Source organism: Panulirus ornatus, chromosome 37 (genome assembly GCF_036320965.1).
Source record: "Panulirus ornatus isolate Po-2019 chromosome 37, ASM3632096v1, whole genome shotgun sequence".
Lineage (NCBI taxonomy): Eukaryota > Metazoa > Arthropoda > Malacostraca > Decapoda > Palinuridae > Panulirus > Panulirus ornatus.
This window is the reverse complement of record NC_092260.1, coordinates 29,711,970-29,732,482: the sequence shown is the minus strand read 5'-3', so window position 1 is coordinate 29,732,482 and position 20,513 is coordinate 29,711,970. Positions and strand designations below refer to the sequence as shown.

The following is a 20,513-nucleotide window of genomic DNA, read 5'->3' as shown; positions in this document are numbered from 1 at the left end:
TATGAGTGATGCAATATTAAAGAGTAATTATTTATATTCATATTTACTATACTTTGTCGCTGTTTCCTGTGTTAGCGAGGTAGCGCAAGGAAACACACGAAAGAATGGTCCAACCCGCCCATATACACATATATATACATACACGTCCACACACGCACATATACATACTATACATTTCAACGTATACATATATATATACATATACAGACATATACAAATATACACATGTACATAATTCATACTTGCTGCCTTCATTCATTCCTGTCGCCACCCTGCCACACATGAAATGACAACCCCTCCACCCACACGCGCACGAGGTAGCACCAGGAAAAGACAACAAAGGCCACATTCATTCATACTCAGTCTCTAGCTATCATGTATAATGCACCAAAACCACAGCTCCCTTTCCACATCTAGGCCCCACAAAACTTTCCATGGTTTACCCCAGACACTTTGCATGCCCTCACACTTTGCCCTCACCAACTATGGCCTCTCTTGTTACATTCACCTCCATGTGTCCACATAAATATCCACTTATATTTTAGTATATGTTCAGCATTTCCTGAATTGGCAAGGTAGAGCTAGGAACAGATATAGAAATGTCCTCATTCACTTGTATCCACTCTCAATCTATTATATATGATGCTCCAAAACCATAGTCCCCTGTCCACAACCAGGCCCCACAGACCTATACAAGGTTTCCCCCAACCACTTCATATGCCTTGGTTCTGCCAAATGACAGAATGCCATACACTATATACCATATCACTCCAATCTAGTTTATCCTTGCATGCCTTGCACCCTCCTTCATGATCAGGGCCCCAAGCCTACAAAACATCTTTCACTCCATCCTTTCATTTCCCCCACGACTTCCCCTTTTACCTTGTTCCCTTCAATTCTGACATGTATATCCTCTTTGTTATCCTTTCCTTACTCATCCTCTCCACAAATCCAAACCATTTCAGTACATCCTCTTAAGCTCTCTCATACATACTCCTCATACTACCACCACTCTCTTACCCCACCTATCATCTCTTATTCGATCAACCCTACTCATAACACACACTGTCCTAGAACATTTCATTTCCGATATGTTTATCGTCTTCTTTACATTTTTGTCTAAGGCCCACACCTCACACCCATACAGTTTCAACAGTACTACTACACCATCAAATATATCTATCTCTGCCTTTAAAGACAGTACCCTCTCTTTCCATACTTTCCTCAAAGTGCTTAAGGCCTTTGACTCCTTACCCCACAAATCGCTCACTTCAGGTCCCACAGCCCCATTCACTGCCAAATCCATTCCCAGTTATGTGAAGTACTCTACTTCCCTTAAGTTCTCTCTATTCAAACTTGCACTCCAAATTATCTGCCTCTTTCCACAGATAAACCTAATAACCATGCTTTCATTCACATTTACTCTCATTCTCTCCTTTCACACATTCTCACAAACTCAGACACCAGCTTCAGCAGTTTCTGTCTTGAATCTACCACCAGCACCATGTCATCAGCAAACAACAACTGACTTTAATTCTAAGCATCCCACCCCAACAAACTACGACCGACTTTTCTTTTAAGCATAACTGCTCCTCTCTCCAAGACCACTTCATCCATAAATATATTAAACAGCCATGGTACCATCACACACCCCTCCCACAGATCCACTTTCACCTGGAGCTACAGGTTGTACCTCTCTAGTCCGAAGCTCTGTGGTCCGGCATGTTTTGAATATGCCGCCATTTGTGTGTGGATCTGCCACCAGGGCAGCAATGTTAGCAGTGCTAAGATGCCAAAATGTGTTTACATTGTAGCCAAGCTAATTAACAGTCCACTTAATTTCTTATAGGCTCAGAACAAGTGTATAATGCTGATGACTCTGCCCAGTATTGGTGTCGTATGCCACCAAAAAATCCTTGCACAAGATATTAGGGAGTCTCCATTTGAGGGTAAGGATTCTAAAGATAGGGTAACAATTCTTGTCTTCAATAATGCTGTAGGAACACATAAAACCAAGGTGATGGTAATTGGTAAGTGTTCACCCAAGGGCCTTTAAAGAGGTCAATTTCTATTTTCCGGCATTTTCTGTGATATGGCAGTGTCCGGGTTCCAGTGTTACCAGATTATGGAGGTACAACCTATACTCACCCTCCTCCCTAACTACTTACACACTCACCTCACCCTCTTGATAAATACTATTCCCTGCTTCTACTAGCTTTCCTCCCATATCATATATATTTGCAATATCTTCCATAAATGCCACAAAGAAATCCATTTCTCTTAGTATTTCTTACATCTATTTTTCAAAACATGCACCTGATCCATCTATCCTCTATCACTCCTAAAACCACACTGTTCTTCCCCAGTATGATGCTCTATGCATGCCACCACCCTCTCAATTACCACTCTTCCATACAACTTACTAACTACAATAAACAAACTTATACCAGTGTAATTAAAACCCTTACTTTCTTACCACACTTGCTTTTATACAATGGCACTATAGGTATTCTGCAAATTTTCAGTCACCTCACAATGATACACCACACACTGGAATTCCTAACTAACAGCCATCAACACTGACACCTCATTTCTTAAAAAATTCAACTGCAATACCCTCCACTCTAATCCCTAAATGTAGTTCATCTTCCACAAAGTTTTCACCACCTCTTCTCCTTTCACCAAACCAACTTTCATGACTTCACATATTTCAAAAATGCCACATCTGCAAGCCTATCATCAAACACATTTAACAACACTTCAAAATTCTCAATCCATCTCTTCACCTCATTTCTGCTTGATACCAGTACTCCATTTGGCTTCATATAAAAAATTCATCCGTCTATTCAACATTATTGTTTAAAATTTCTTCAATTCCTTGAACTGGTTATCTTATAATCATGTCTGACTCTGAGACTCCTATATTTCCAGCATCTTAATTGTACTTGTTCCATGGTAATCCTGATATTGGAGATGTCATATACTGGGGCAAGTCTCCTCTCCATTAAATGACTGTGGGCCAACACAATATGACCAATCCTTGGTTGACAAAGAATTGTCTCAAAATGATGATTATTGTTGCAGGAATGTCACTGCTTCAACATTCTTTGTTGTCATCTGCAGTTCATCTTATGGGGCTTCTGAGTCCAATCTAACATGCCATATAGATCTGACATAATTTCTATTTTGCACTTAAAATAACAGTGAGGTATATATCTTGTATAAAGATTGCTTTAGCCTCAACACAGATATTTCATTACCACTGATACCACCATGTCCAGAACATCAGCAAAATTCTACACCTATATGCTTTGAGTGGATTCCTACAATCCAATCCTAGACATTTTGCACTAAAGGACACAGTGGAGCATATCTTCTAAACTTTTGTGCTGTGTGTGGAATCTTAAATTCCAATCTTGGACTTTTTGCATTGGGCTTAGTCTGATATGCCTTGGAGTTCACTTTGGGAAATGAAGCAGACAGTAAATTGTCTTAAGTGATTTCTCAATCAATTTAAAAGCAGCCTAAATATCATACAATTTACAGTAAATATGCAAGATTCAATTGGTAGTTTTCCTATCTGAGTTACTTCTTCAATCATTACAGTAAAGCCTGTGACTTCATCACATTCTGAGCCTTCAGCAAATATCTTTATTCTCTTTGCAACAAAAGCATCATGCATAGAGTTTACTTTTTGTATAAGAGGTATACCTTAGTCCAGATTGTATGGATTAAATGGAACTGCATTCCATCTAACTGAATGAATTTTCTGATAAATCAAGTATTTGGATTTTATGTACAATACTTAAAAACAAATTCACAATGACCCTATTCACCTCCTGCTACCTGAAATTCAATTTTACTGAGACAAGGTTTATACTTGCAAAGTTGGGCATGACCATCATACATATCTCAAGAATAAATATCTATTATGCTTGTCTGAAACTCATGAAAATCATTAAAAACCTATCAAATTACCAATACTAACAGGATAATAAAATATGCCAAAATGATTACCATAAACAAAGAAATAATAAGGAAGGCAGGATCTCTCTTGCCCACGTTTGAAGAGAACAAGCATATATTTTATCTTATCCAGAAAAAAAAAGTAAAAAGCCAGTGAAATCACTATCATCAATAGAATAATAAATCAAACATGGTGAAAAATAACAGCTTTGAAAGCTTTAGTAAAAAGAGATACCAGAAATGTGGATTTATTCATGAGCCACATGCAATAATAAATAATCAATTGGTTCAAAGTATATTCAACACACTCACCTCCTCTCCTCTTAGAATTTTACGATTAGAAATAATGAGAATCTTGAGGTCTCTCTCAACTTCTATCGTCTCTGTATAACAATTGGGGCCACAGGAGTGGTTGACATAGCGAGCTAAACCTCCTGTAACTGTAGCATCTACAACCCGCTGATCATCAAGACGAAACATGTAGATGCCACGATTCTGAGCCTCGTAGCGCTTTTCTCGTACCTGATAAGGAAAAATGCACAGGTAAAAGCTGGAAACTGACCCTAAAAAGAAGAACAGGTTTGATCAGAAAAGCTTTCTCTAAATTTCCCACAGCTGCTCTTTAACATCTTTCAACAAACGAGATAATTTAGCTTGCTTTTCATATATAAACTGGTTCAAACAAATGACAACCAATGAAATTCTTATCACCAAGAAGAGATCATCCATTGGCTTCAAATGAGGCTAGATATGACAGTACAATTTCTGTGCAGTACTACTAAGGTAATATAAGCATCAAGGATGTGTAATATTATCATTGGCTGTTGCATTTCTTCATGGATGCGGCAGAGGGAGGTTAATAAATGGTTCTTGGAGCACAAGGAAAGACCACAGTGTGTTGTGCTGGGGGAGTACCTACCTACCTACATGTACCTAGGTGATGAGACTTTGCCACAATGGCAGGGATAGTGTATAGGACTCACATCACTTGTCTGTTGAGTGTTGTTTCTCTCATCCACATACTATCTAATCATTATTTATCTTGCCTGTTGTATAATACTTTTTCTTTTCAGTGGTTACTTTGCTGGTGTAGTTGTCTATTTGTGGCTCATCTGGTTATGTCTTTAACCATGTCAACTGAAACTGAAAGCTGAAAAGCCCCTGTAGTCACTCCATGAATATTTCTTAGTTTTCCTGATATCTATGTTAAGTGTTCTAGTTTCCAAGCTCGGCATTCATGTATTTTCTCTGGTTCCTTATTTCTTCATTTCCAGATAATACCTTGCAGCATTGCTTTTAGGTTAGGTTTGGTTAGGTTAAGTTAGGCAACTCAAGCACAGAGTTTGCTGAGGCTCCTACCTACTGTTCCTACTGACTACTTCTATCTAATGCTCCTACCAACTACTTCTAACAAATATTTCTACCTAATGCTCCTGCCTCAATGTTCCTACCTATTACTTCTATCTACTGCTCCTAACATTTTGCCAAAAGGCAGGGTTAGCACATAGTGCTCTCAGCAGGAAAATCTAGAGTTTTGAAAAATGAGCTGTGCAAGTTAAGTGTTGTCAAGTGTTACATATGACAATCAGAGATTGTGCGTATGTCAATGACTTGCCAGAATTATGGACTCCTAACTAAATATATTTACAGATGTTACAGAGGTCATGAAGGGAAAGAAAGTACGGATGACTAAATCATCTTAAATGGGTTTTTTTTGCTTTTTTGCTTTGTCGCTGTCTCCCGCGTTTGTGAGGTAGCGCAAGGAAACAGACGAAAGAAAGAATGGCCCAACCCACCCCCATACACATGTATATACATAAGTCCACACACGCAAATATACATACCTACACAGCTTTCTATGGTTTACCCCAGACGCTTCACATGCCTTGATTCAATCCACTGACAGCACGTCAACCCCGGTATACCACATCGCTCCAATTCACTCTATTCCTTGCCCTCCTTACACCCTCCTGCATGTTCAGGCCCCGATCACACAAAATCTTCTTCACTCCATCTTTCCACCTCCAATTTGGTCTCCCTCTTCTCCTCGTTCCCTCCACCTCCGATACATATATCCTCTTGGTCAATCTTTCCTCACTCATTCTCTCCATGTGCCCAAACCATTTCAAAACACCCTCTTCTGCTCCCTCAACCATGCTCTTTTTATTTCCACACATCTCTCTTACCCTTACGTTACTTACTCGATCAAACCACCTCACACCACACATTGTCCTCAAACATCTCATTTCCAGCACATCCATCCTCCTGCGCACAACTCTATCCATAGCCCACGCCTCGCAATCATACAACATTGTTGGAACCACTATTCCTTCAAACATACCCATTTTTGCTTTCCGAGATAATGTTCTCGACTTCCACACATTCTTCCAGGCTCCCAGAATTTTCGCCCCCTCCCCCACCCTATGATACACTTCCGCTTCCATGGTTCCATCTGCTGCCAGATGGTGTCCTTGAAAAATTCCGAAGTTAGTCTCATACACTGATTATGAAGTTTGACCCAAATAATTGTAATAAAGATGGGTCACAGTGAAAGAAGGCCTTTATATGATTATCATCTAGCAGGTAACAAGCTGCAGGAATGTGTGTGGTACAGGCTTGGGAGTCAGCATTATTCCTAACCTGTTGCCAGAGGCTTATCTTGGGAGAATAATTACAGGACAACTTTCTCCTTGCAAACATTAGAAGGGTATTTAAATTCATGCATAAGGAAATAATGAGTAAGGTGTTCACATTATACATGGGCCTAACTTAGAATAAGCTTCTCAAATTTGGTCACTGCACCTAAAGAAGGACAAAGAACCTCTACAGAAGGTCCAGGAGAGAGCAAATAAAGATGGTAGCAGAATTAAGACAACTGAGCTACAGGAAAATGCTAGAGGCTTTAAAGCTATCCACCTTAGAAGAGTGAAGGGTGACCTGATCACCACAAATAAAACATAACAAATACATAAAAGGTGAATGGTTGAACAAGAGAATTGGGGATGGAGGAACCACACGACAAAACATGAAATCAAGAATGAAACTTGTTAGAAAAGCTGTGAGGAAGTACTTTTACAATATAAGAGTAACAGGTTAATGGAATAAAATGATTGTAGACATGGTTAACGTAGCCAGAATACAAAAATTTAAGAGGTTACATGTTAGAGAATGTTCAAGATATGGGGCCCAACAAGTGTAAACTTCCCTCCCCATACACAACATACAAGTATCTAGACACACACACAAAGAGGAACTAATGCTTAAAGCATAGAGCTTATCAAAAAGATATAAAAAAGGACTTTCATAGTATTAGAGTTGAGGATGAATGGAATAAGATGTGATGAAACTGAAAGCACAAAAGGTAATAAAAAAGGACTTTCATAGTATTAGAGTTGAGGATGAATGGAATGAGATGTGATGAAATTGAAAGCACAAAAGGTATTTAAAAACAGAACAGTAGAGAAGAAAGTTAAACAGATGGGACCCCAATAGCAAAGATTTCTCTCCCTGTTCTGTACAAATTGCTAATCCAACCCACACATTATACAGTACATATCCCCCAAAACAGGATATAAAATCACATTGTGGTGTTAAATTTACAGTCAAAATGAATAGTTTTGGAATTGTGTTACCAAACAAAATTCTTACCTCAGCCAACTCTGAACGAATGATTTCTCCAATGTACTCAATGATCATAGTGTTCTTTTCAATATCCCTTGCAGCATACAAGCCGAGCCCCTGGATCTTTGACCTATTAAAAGAATGATGTTACTGACTAAGCATTCATAATGATCAACAGGAAAGATATACAAGCTGTGATAATTTCATTGGAAAAAATGAGAAAGGAGAGAAAAGTAGCAACAGGCAGGAAAAGGATGAAGACAATATAAGTTTATATGAGCCTGATTTTTTGACCTGGGTGCCATCAAAACACTTTTAAGTCTATAAAATAGATATACATTAGACATGCTGTTAGTTTTCTTTTTATCAGTGCTGGTATTTCCTTATCGGATATAATGTGGATATCATACCTCATACCACCATAGCTGAACTAGAATGATATTTACCACAGCAATCATATTAATAAGGAGAAAACTGCAGATGGACAATGGACATAAAGAATGTTGCAATTTCATGACACAAAAAAAAAAGAAATATACAGTACGTTGGTGATTTAATACAAATTTTTTTTGGATATAATGCCTTAAACCACATTTTCACTAAAGTATAGTGATATTCACATAACCTAGCATGAAAAAGTTCCCTGATGGACAGATGTAGAGCAGGAAACAAAGGCAGTAACAGCTCATCTGCCTTCTGGTATGTAAGTGAACAAAAAATCAATGTATATCACATTTAAATGAAGTCAGATATAAAACACCAAAGCTGGCTATGGATAGTAAGCACTTATTACATTATACAGTACATGACAGCTAGTGGGTGCATTAGAGCAAAGATGATCATTCTTTTGTTCCTGATGCTACCCAGGAGGAGCAATTAGGTATGAAAACAAGCTATGCCATCCTCACAACTCTGTTAAGTATGTTCAAAATGTTTAAGATCTTACAGATATACAGAAAAATTAGTCACAATCTACCAATTAACATTACAATAATTCTCACATTTTTGAGGTATGGGCTTAGCTTTCATTTCACAAAGCATGCAAGACAATGGGGTTAATGTTGAAATCAAAAGAACTATGGAAAAGAAGTGATCAAGCGCCTCAAAGGTGAAGGCGGGAAGGGAACATTCCCCACATGTATTATTTCAAACAAAAAATGTACATCCAAAAGAATTTAATAAATTTTTACACCACAGGCAAAACCCAAAGAGATTCTAAGAACATTTGATATATGGAGGTCATAACAACACTTTATACCCCAAAAGGAGTGGATCACTGAGGATGCAAACCATTTAATGATCACAAAATACAAGGCTGGAAAATGCTTCTTCAAGGGAGTGAACAACCATAGAGCAACCTAAACAGGCTTATAAACATTATGGAAAAGGGATCAAATTGCCTCTAGTGATTACTCACCCATATTCATCCACACCCTGTCAATACTTAGAATCAAGATACCAATTTTGTAAAGGGAAGATGGAAAGAAAGGGAAAGAAAATCAAATGAATGCCCTTAAAGCTCTACCTAAGGAAAAAACTACCTAAGGTAGAGAAATAGTTTTCATCCTTCAGGGCCTAATGACAGGGCCCTATAAGCATCTATGACCAAACCCACATGGAGGAGGAGAGACTACAGAAAAAGCTATAAAAAAGTATAAAGTGACCCCTGTTCTGGACCACCCTCATCTGTTGGCAGCATACTGAAAACTACACAAAGGTCTACCAGATCTAAACAGAGGCCAAGTCAAACAAACATATTTGTCAAAGGCCAAAAACCCTTTTGCTGATCTCAATCAATGAAAAGTTACTTAAAATGCCAAAGTAGAAGCCAATATCCTTATACCAACAGCTTTGGATGAAAGCTCAGGTTGTGAAAGAAACACCTTCCTGATCCAAATAGAACTGTATTTTGTTGGTATAGGCTTAAAGGTTTGTGGAAAAACAAACAAATGTTCTACTGAGAAATTTTCTGTGAGACCAAGAAAATCTGTGAGTCCTGAAAGGGCATACAGGATGATAGTCACCATCATCACATGAAGAATTATGCTTTCCATCTCTGTTTAAGAAATCAGCTAACTTATCATATCTTCTGCAGCCTCTAGAGGTACCTTACCATCACTAGACAGATGTAGAAAAAAATTCAACCCCCCTTAACACTCCTACAATCAACACTGCAGGTACACATCCACTAACCTCTATGGTCATGGAAACAGCACAGTGAACCTGGAGAAATATGTAAATTGTTGGATGACCTGGGTAATGAGAAGAAACACTTGTACTTATCAGATGGTAAGGAAAGTGAAGAATAAATGAAATGTGAAGAAGTATGCTGTGTATCATTTATCATGCATATTGTAATCTATATCTATTTATATATTATACTTAATTACCGTTTTCTGCATCAGCAAGGTGGCACCGGGAAACACACAAAGAACGGCCCATCCGCTCATATACACACACATATACATAGATGCCCATACACATTCATATATATATGCATACATATACATATTAGCATATACATATATACATTCATATACAAATACAGACATACAAATATACACATGTACATATTCATACTTGCTTGCCTCTAATCTATTCCAGGCACCACCCCACACCACAGGAAACAGCATTGCTGCCCTCTGCTTCAGCGAGGTAGTGCCAGGAAAACAGATAAAAAGGTCACCACAAACCTTTCCATGGTTTACTCAAGACATTTCACCTGCCCTGGTTCAGTCCATTGATAGCATGTCTACCCTGGTATACCACATCGTTCCTATTCACTCTATTCCTTGCATACCTTTCATCCTCCTGTGTGTTCAGGCCTCGAGTGCTCAAAATCTTTTACAGGTCACTCCCTCCTTCCACCTGCACTTTGGTCTCCCGCTTCTTCTTGTTCCCTCCACCTCTGACACATATATCCTCTTTGTCAACCTTTCCTCACTCATTCTCTCCATACATCCAATCATTTCAATGCAGCCTTTTCTGCTCTCTCAACCACACTCTTTTTATTACCACACATCTCACCTTTTCATTACTTACTCAATCAAACCACCTCACACCAAACATTGTCCTTATACATTTCATTTCCAACACATCCACCATCCTCCATACAACCCTATCTGTAGCCCATGCCTCACAACCATATAATATTGTTGGAACTACTATTCCTTCAAACCTACACGTTTTTGCTCTCTTGAGAAAATGTTCTGTCCTTCCACACATTCTTCATTGCTCTCAGAACCTTTGTCCCCTCCCCCACCCCGTGACTCATTTCTGCTTCCATGGTTCTATTCACTGATAAGTCCACTCCCAGATATCTAAAACACTTCACTTCCAACCTTCCTCCATTCAAACTTACATCCCAATTAACTTGTCCCTCAACTCTACTGAACCTAATAACCTTACTCTTATTCACATTTACTCTCAACTTTCTCCTTTCACACACTTTTCCAGACTCAGTCACCAACTTCTGCAGTTTCTCACTTGAATCAGCCCCCAGTTCTCTATCATCAGCAAACAGCAACTGACTCATTTCCCAGGCCCTATCATTCCTAACAGACTGCATACTCGCCCCTCTCACCAAAAATTTTGAACTCACCTCCCTAAACACTCCATCCATCAACAAATTAAACCATGGAGACATCACACACCCCTGCTGCAGACTGGGAACCAATCACTCTTCTCTCTTCCAACTCATACACATGCCTTACATCCTTGATATAAACTTTTCACTGCTTCTAACAGCTTACCTTCCACACCATATACTCTTTAGACCTTCCACAAAGGATCTTTATCAACTCTATCATATGCCTCCTCCAGATCCATAAATGCCACACACAAATCCATCTGCTTTTCTAAATATTTCTCACACACTTTCTTCAAAGCAACCACCTGATCCACACATCCTCTACCATTTCTTAAACCACACTGCTCTTCCCCAATCTGATGCTCTGTACGTGCCTCTACCTTCTCAATCAATACCCTCCCATACATTTTTCTAAGGATACTCAACAAACTTAAGACTCAATAGTTTGAATACTCACCTTTATTCCCTTTGCTTTTGTACAATGGAATCATACATGCATTGTGCCAAATCTCAGGCACTTCACCATGATCCATGATCAATACATACAATGAATATCCTTACCAACCAATCAACAACACAGTCACCCCCATTCCTAATATTTTCAACTGCAATACCATCCAAACCTGCAGCCTTGCCAGATTTCATCTTCTGCAAGGCTTTCACCACCCCTTCTCTTTTAACCAAACCATTCTCCTGACCCTCTCACTTTGCATACCAGCTCGACCAAAACACCCTATATCTCAAACTCTATCATCAAACACATTCAACAAACCATCAAAATACTCGCTCCATCTCCTCACTTCATCACTACCTGTTATCACTTCCCCTTGCCCCCTTCAACAATGTTCCCATTTGTTCTCGTCTTTCGCGTGCTATTTACCTCCTTCCAAAACATCTTTTTATTCTCCCTAAAGTTTAATGATACTCTCTCACCCCAGTTCTTATTTGCCCTCTTTTTCAATCTTTGCACCTTCCTCTTGACCTCCTGCCACTTTCTTATACATATATCTCCAAGTCTTTTGCACTCCTTTGTAAGTATCATCCAAATGCCTCTCTTTTCTCTTTCACTAACAACTTTACTTCCTCATTCTGCCACTCACTACCCCTTCTAATCTGCCCACCTCTCACCTTTCTCATGCCACAACTTTCTCATGCCACATGCATCTTTTGCACATGCCTTCACTGCTTCCCTAAATACATCCCATTCCTTACCCACTCCCCTCACATCATTTGCTCTCACCTTTTGCCATTCTTCACTCAATCTCTCATGGTACTTCCTCAATTCTATTTTGGAAGCTGCCTTAACAATGATGAAACAAGTAACTGCATTGTCTAATTAAAATCTAAATCTACCTAAGTAAGTTAAAGACAGAAAAATTCTTGGTCTTTAAATAAGAATGTGCAATTCTAATACATCTTCAAATCAAACCTTAGAAGAGGATTAATGAAAACTCTAAAATGTGACCAAAATGCAAGATCATTAAGAAAAGCTCTAACTGGAATCAAAGGTTTGGAACATGCAAAAAGCTGTCACAAGGAGAAGAGGCACAAAAATAACAAAGTTAACTCACCTGGCTAAATAGACAGCACTTCTCCACTCATTCTTCATTTTCTTGTACTGAGATGATCTTGAATGGACATGCAACTTACTATATGGCACAAAAGGGTCATAAGCCATAGTCAAGGATGCAACACTGGCTGCAGTTCTGCAATTGCTGCTTGTGCGCACTGAGCCAGCACTGGTGCGCATCCCATGGTATCTCTTCAAGTGCAATTTGTTAAAAGGTTCAGCTCGGGCACATCCACTTGGATTTACTGCTAGGGGAAGCTCAAACAATGGATTACGGCCAAACTTGAAGTTGTAGTCAGCTAATGTGTCAATACCTGGTAAAGATTCTAGGATACGAACAATTGCAGGCTCAGTAAGGCCAAAAAGATCTTCTCCACTGATGTACTGAGGAAAGAGCCTCACAACATCTGCTTTCTGACGCATCTCTGCCATTGGTTCAAGAACTTTGTTCCAGACACCCTTAGGGGAGCAGCTGACAAAAGTATGGTCTTCATAACCCTCCTCCTTTACTGTTATTCGAAATTCTGGTTGACCATCATTTTCATGGATTGAACACTCATATGCACACCTCTTATGAAGCTGCCGCATGCTCCAGTAAAACCGAATCTAGGAAAAAATAATAGAAAGCATAGCTATGAAATTTGCTTACAATAATATCTCTTCATAACAGATCAACTTAGATGAACAGCATCATGAAATTGTGCTGCACAAGTATCTGACAAAAGAATGCATTATTCAAAGCATATAAACCACTAATTCATTAAAACATGAAAATATGATTATTTACTCAATTACATACCACTTGGTAGCCCACAGGATAGATGCAATAAGGAGTATGGAAAGCCTGGAGCTGGTGAGGAAGAAGCTGCCCTATGGAGAGAAGAATCAATGAGCCAATTCTAAGCACATAACTCATATCAGCATGGTGCATTACTGAGGCCACTTGCCTATTTTCTTCACGGTCTATGAACACTCGGCGGAACACAGATAAGGTTGATAACTCATTATCTTTCTCCCCTTTGTTAATATGCTCCTGACAATACACAGTTTTATTCTTGTAAAAGGTACATCCTTCCTTCACTGCACAATTCAAATGATACACTTTACTGCATCGCACTTTGAAGCACTTTACAGATGCTCCAGGCTGGTCACAATGTTCACATATGCATGAAGCCACTTTCTTCATTGCTGTTTCAACATTCATTAGAGCGCCATTCATTGTTTCATACACATCCTCTGCCCATAATGCACAGTTTAAGTGAACCCACTTGTCTACATCATAATTAAGTAATCGTGAGGGCCCATCAGCAACATAATCTCCATAGAGACTACACAGGATACATTTGCGTGTATCATCTCGTAACCTTGGTTTTCTATATGTGATACCCATGCGGAATAGCAAATCAGTCATTTCCTTTAGTGTTGGCTTTTCATAGCTTTCTGGAAGAGTAAGAGCGCTAGGAGTCCAACACTTGTATTTATGACCTCGAAACCGCTTTCCGTCAGGTTGTTTTGGGAACTGATCTTGGTCATTATCTATTTTGTGTTTGTTAGGTCGGCTGAGAAGAGAATCCTCAAGTTGAGGCACCCTTAAGACTTCATCCATGTCTTCATCCTTCGTCCAATCAGGTAAAGGATCGTCCGACAAATTAGATGAATGGTCTTTGGTATCTCCATATGAATCTCTTCGTTTGCTGAATCTACTAGTTACATCATATTTTCCTCGTTCATCAACAATCATGCGATGTGAAAGAGCAAACTGAATATAGCATTGCTGCGAACAAAATGTTACCTCTTCTAAGTTTCCATATTCTTCTCTGTTCAAGAAGGGAAGTTCTGAGACTCTTTTACATAATACATCTTTCAAAATTATAATGTCACAATGACGACAAAAACGTGCCTGTCCATTTAAAATACTTTGGATGTCCACCACCTGTTCTTTACCATCCCTTGGATGTTTGTGGCGATAAAGTCTTGGCAGTCTTGGAGCCTCTAAACGATCTGCCAACTGATATGAAGATGGTGGAGGAATATTTAGGAGGTTTGCTAAAGAACGTAAAACACCTGACACATCTTCTCCAGCTTGGGAAGAAAGAGTAAGTGTAACAGTTACATTACCCATGTCTTTCAAAGGCAAAGCTGGTGACTGTCCCAACCGACTCTTCATTGTAATACTTGAAAGGCTACCAATATTCTCCTTATCCATTTCTGGCATATCCTTACTATCTTTGTTGACTGATGGGAGGAATGGCAACTGTCCAGGTCTAATTGGGGTTGGTACAAGAAGAGGGATGGCTGGAGAAAGTGATCGATCACGCTGATCCTCATGTGGATCTTCATCCATATCAACAAGTCTAAGACCCTTAAATGGCAAAGGTGATTCAGGTAAGATACATTCTGGAGATGAAGAACTTAGGACAGTGTCTGGGGAATCTGCTTCTCTAGTTGGGGTTGGGGCAGGAGTTGGACGATTAGAGCTACTTACAGAATCCCCCTCTTGGTATTCATCCAAAGGTAGGCCAATTTTTGGTGGGGTGAATTCATGGATGTAAAAGCCTCGTTGAGTAGGTCCAGTCTTTGCAGGAGTAACAATAGGCAATTTATCACCAAATGGCTGTGTATTGTAATAATCAGTAATATTCTTTATAGTAATCTGCCCTTCTGAACCTTCTAAAATGCCTTGTCGGTGGTTATAGTCTCGTCTCCCTAGCTTGGTTAAGTCACCACTCCCAAACATTGGACAAAGGTTGAAGTTCCTTGGTACTTCTGGTTCCATGATGGTGAGAGGTGGCATACTTCTCAGCTGCTGCATGACACTCTCAATGTAAGCATCATAATCCTCCTCTACACGTGACCCTTGTCTAGCCCGCTTTGCAGGCTGCACTTTAGTGTCTTTACTCTGACTTTTTCTTCTTGCTTGTTGTGCTCGTTTCTTGGCTTTTTTAAGTTCTTCATGATCCACAGAGTCAGGACCCTCATTAGGAGTAGTCATTTCAGGTGTATGTTCTCCAGTGCCAGCACCTGTACCCATTACAGTCTCAGGTATCATTACACGCATTTCTGTCTTCAGGGCAGGGTCACTGTTCACTCGATCTGCCACACTTGCTGGTGTTGGTGTACTATTTATCAGAGTAGGGTTCAAAGTAGGACGTGAGCCTGATACAAGATGAGTACCCACTGGATGAGTATTAACTAAAGGATGTTGACCAGGACCAGGGTGTGTAGGTCGAAGCCCAGGGTGAACAACCATATGAGGGGCTGAAGGAGTGCCAGGATGACCTAGTGGACGATTTGGGTGACTAACAGTTACTGTCTGATGAGTAGGCTGACCTGGAACCACATGATGGCCAACAGAAGGATTTATGCCTGGATGGCTGATGTGATGAGTTGTGACCTGACGTATACCTGCATGTTGACTAGATGGGTGAGAAGCTGTAGTGTGCTGGACTGGGTGGCTTTGGCCAATAAGTGGTACACCAGGACGGGCCACTGAATGACTAAGGTTTACATGAGTACTAGGATGTGCTATCAATTGCTGCTGTTGACCCAGAACAACAGTATGAGTGCCAGGACTTCCTGGAGTTGGTTGAGGACCAGATGATGCCACCACTGAACGCTGCATTACCTGTGAATTGGGGCCTATGGACGGTTGAGTCCCAGGCGTAATCACTGTATGGTGCTGCTGAACCTCGGTAGTTTGAGGTATCATTGTTGCAGTGCTGGTGGTTTGCAATATTGGTGCATGTGAGTTAGGTATTGAGGCAGGCACAACACAACGGGGCACCATAATGGGGGTAGGATTTGGCACCTGTGATGCAACTTGTGATAAATGAGATGACTGCACAGGTAACGTTCCTTGAGATGATCTAAACAAAACCAGCTGACCCTGAGGAGGCTGTGGCATTGCACTAGCACACCCAGTGTTTTCCAACAATTGCTTCAGTAATGCATTTGAAGATTCTTTACTTATCCCCTCACCAAGTCCTTCTGCTTTTACAGGTCCAGTAATAACTGAAGAGTTTTGTGTTGTCATGTGTTGATAGTGCATTACTGGCAACTGTGTGGTCATCTGTGACTGACCACCACTGACTGCCAGATGTGGTGTCACAGAAGGCTGAGGAGTGCTTGAACCGGCTGCACTTGAATGGGATACACAAGGAGTTCCAGAACGCTCGTCATCTGGCTCCCTTTTGATAATGCCTGGTGGCGTAGGAAGAGAACTATGAGGGCTGGGGGAGGGAGACCCCATAAGAGGAGACTGCCCTTTAACTTGAGGGGAGTGTGGAGAAGGATGATTTGACAAGGGGGATGGAGCTGGAGACACACGAGGTACAGGGCTTGCTGAGTGTCCTGCTGGAGACTTAGCAGCAGGTGGAGGCATCATGGCTGGCCGACTTACAGGAGGGGAGGGTGTACGAACTGGCTGTCCTCCATGGATCATCATCATTCGCACTCCACCCTGTACTGCAACCTGACCACCAGTACCAGGACGTACCATAACACTCCCGCTGCGAACAATAGTGTGTTGCACCATCATCGGCTGTGCTACCATGCGAACACCCACTGTCTGCTGTATTCCACCCTGAACAACAACACCACTTTGAGATATGGTTCCACCAGATGTCTGGATCCATGTCTGTTGGCCCACTGTCTGATGAACACTACTGGAGAGCACCCCAGCTGGCTGAGATAGAGACTGATGCATTACTTGCTGCTGAGTTACGACTTGATGGCCTTCTGAATCTTGTATGGCTGACTGCTGTGAAACAGGTGCCCTCATTAACTGCGTTCTAAACTGCCGTGCCCCTGGTTGCAGTTGACCAATAGATGGAAGGGTCCGAAGCTGCTGTGTGGCCACTGCTGAGGCTCCAGATGTGTGTGATAAAGGTCTCTGCTGTAAACCAATCTGTTGCAATGGTACACTTACAAGAGGGCGCCCAAGAGAGGGTGTGGTATGGGTCATTGCAGAGATAGTACTCATAGGTAAACTGGCATTATTTGCATAGCTTGTCAGCCCACTTATCCCACTAACCTGGTCATTGATACTAACCATAGTGCTATGAGTGGAAACGTCTGGAGGTCGATTTATAGGAACCATGCTTGAGCTATAAATAGAGCTTGTTGCTGCAGCACATGAAGTAACAGACATTATAGGTGGTGGTACCAGAGTGCCACTAATCCCACCACTACCAGTAGTGCCAACTGATACACCGAACACACCAGAACTAGTCGTAGCCATACAACTCGCACCCATTGTTGTTGAAGGGTAATTGGCTGATGCATTTACTGATGGCAACCTAATGCCAGGAGCTACAGCTACAGTATGGCTGGGATACATGGTATTTTGTGACAATATTGCACCTCCACCAGGAATACCAATTACTGCTTGGTGTCTGCTTGATGGTGGGATTTCTGATTTTGCAGGCTCTGGAACTACTACTTTATTGGTATTAGATGACAGCTGTGCCATGGACGATGAAGTCAATCCTGGAGAAGAATATGCGGACTGACCCACTCGTGGCCCTCCTCCTCCTAACATTCTTACTACAGGTCCTTTAACACTTTCGCTTAAAACATGAGCAAGTCCCTCCTGCCCCTCATGACTCTCCAACTCATTCTTTATTGATGATGTTGAAGTATTTGTAACCCTTAAGGTGGGTGATGAGGAAGTGATGACACTAGTGGTAGCAACTGCAGGTGAAGTTGTTGTTAATTCACTGTTAGAAGTGGTCTGTACTCCATTATTTTCCACTTCACCAAGGAGTCCTCCACCCTTCAAACCAAATTTGAAGTGTCCCCATCGACTTCTAAGAACAGCACCTCCCCGCAGTCCTAGTTTGAAATATCCAAATCTTCTTATATAAGGAGGGAGAGGAGCAGGATTACTGGGGTTATTAGCACTGCCCCCTCCTCCTCCTGACCTTAGTGCTATTGCCCCTCCTGATGTAGAAGAGGGTGTAGATGATGATGCCGGTGAGGGTACTGCATCACTAGTAGGTGTTGGAACAGAGGGGTGAGGACTGTTTACCTGACTACTATTGCTACTGGCACCCCCTAACTCACTGTGAGGAGTATGAGGTGCTCCTCCAATCTCCCCACCACCAATACTACGAGGAGTCAAAGGAGTGCTTGGGTTTTCCACACTATGAGGACGCATCTGGGGACTGGCATGGGGTACAGGACTCTTAAGGCCACTGTGTACGGGACTGGGTTTCATTGCAATGCTTCCAGGTATGGGACTGGGGACAGGACCACCTGGGCTAGGACTAGCTAAAGGTACAGGGCTCTTTAACCCACTATGGACTGGACTTGGTTTCATAGCCATCCCACTTCCTAATGGACTTGGAACAGGTCCACCTGGGCTTGGGATGGGACCAACTGAGCCTGGACTGGGAACTGGTCCTGACCCTGAAGGTCTTCTGAGAGGCATTACACCTTGTGGGTACTGATGTCTCATCATCATAGATGTTCCTTGTCCCTGAGGCATCATAACACCAGTCTGAGGGTATGCTGATCTTACTCCCATCATGTGAGGAGAAATCTGACCTGGTGGTACAGTCTGTGTACCAGGACTGTGAACAGGCATTCTCACTCTCATCTGAGGAACCATCATAGGGTGGGTCATACCCTGGGGCGCACCTGGGTATGCTGCACGTGGACCTTGGTCAGGATACCCTCCTCCCGGTGATGGCATACGTGTCTGTGGGCTAAAAGGTGATTCTCCAGGAGAAGGATGTGGACCTGGAACTACCATAGCATGAGGGGAGTGCTGAGGCACTATCGTTGGATTAGGGGATGCTACAGGTGTGTGTGGAGAGGGCACCATGGGGCTCAAACCCATTCCTGGTTGTGATGATGGTGAAGGGGACATAAGAGGACTTTGTGGAGTAGAATGCATGGGTGATGAACCAGTAGGACCCATAGAAGATGCTCCAGTCATCATTGTTCCTGGAGATGCACTCATAACCCCACCCTGAGTGTTCATCATATGAGCTTGTCGATTTCTCTTTTTATTGTTGTACTCTTGCATGATCATGGCATGTTGACGGGCAGATTTACGACACTGTTCCAAATGTCGCTGTATGGCAGAAGCCTCCCTCTGCACACGTGCAAGCTCTGCTGCATCATGCTCATTTAGTTCTTGCCCATTTTTCTTCAATGTTCTCTGACGGCTATTCAAGCTTTTCCGCTGCTTTCGAAGTTTGGTAATTTCAGTTTCATAAAATCTTTGCTGAGTAGCAATTAAGCTATGCTGCTGTGCTAACCACTGCTCATATTGGATCTGTTGTTGCCTCTCTGCATCAGTCTGAGGATTATCAGGAGGAAGTGGTGGTGGAGGTAATGTCTTGATGTTTACAGTGCCTGGTGTAGAGGACACAGTCCCACGTGAACCAACTGCTTGTAACAGTGCTGTAAATGAAACAAAATTGAACTATATATGATGAAGGCTTTCTTTCCAAACAACTTTCAGAAGTTTATCTATATACATGCACATTCAAAAACAGGTTAAGAAAAATATATGTATCAGAAAACAAATGAACTTGCAACAATAAACTAACTGGAGTAAATAAAGAAAACTATAGAGAGCAGAATCATCATAAATAGGGGGAATTTGGCAACAACTGAGAAAGGAACACTATTCTACTAAGGAAACTAATCTTCAGTTACATTGAATATATTCATGATGGCCTCTTCTAGGAACACTACTCCTAGATACATACAAGGGAGACAAGTATAAAGAACACAGTATCCCACCAAAAGTACCAT

At 41.2% G+C, this 20,513-nt stretch overlaps 1 protein-coding gene across 9 annotated transcripts in view; it reads right to left on the bottom strand.

Moving 5' to 3' along the window:
- Positions 1–20,513, bottom strand: part of trr (trithorax-related) — a 156,312-nt gene that overhangs the window by 4,382 nt on the left and 131,417 nt on the right. For all 9 annotated transcript variants that reach the window (XM_071684172.1, XM_071684173.1, XM_071684177.1 and 6 more), the window contains 4 exons: positions 13,546–20,156; positions 12,748–13,352; positions 7,615–7,717; positions 4,279–4,488 (listed from right to left, as the gene is read on the bottom strand). In XM_071684172.1, the coding sequence (XP_071540273.1) occupies positions 4,279–4,488; positions 7,615–7,717; positions 12,748–13,352; positions 13,546–20,156 (7,529 nt within the window). The remainder of the gene's footprint in view (positions 1–4,278; positions 4,489–7,614; positions 7,718–12,747; positions 13,353–13,545; positions 20,157–20,513) is intronic.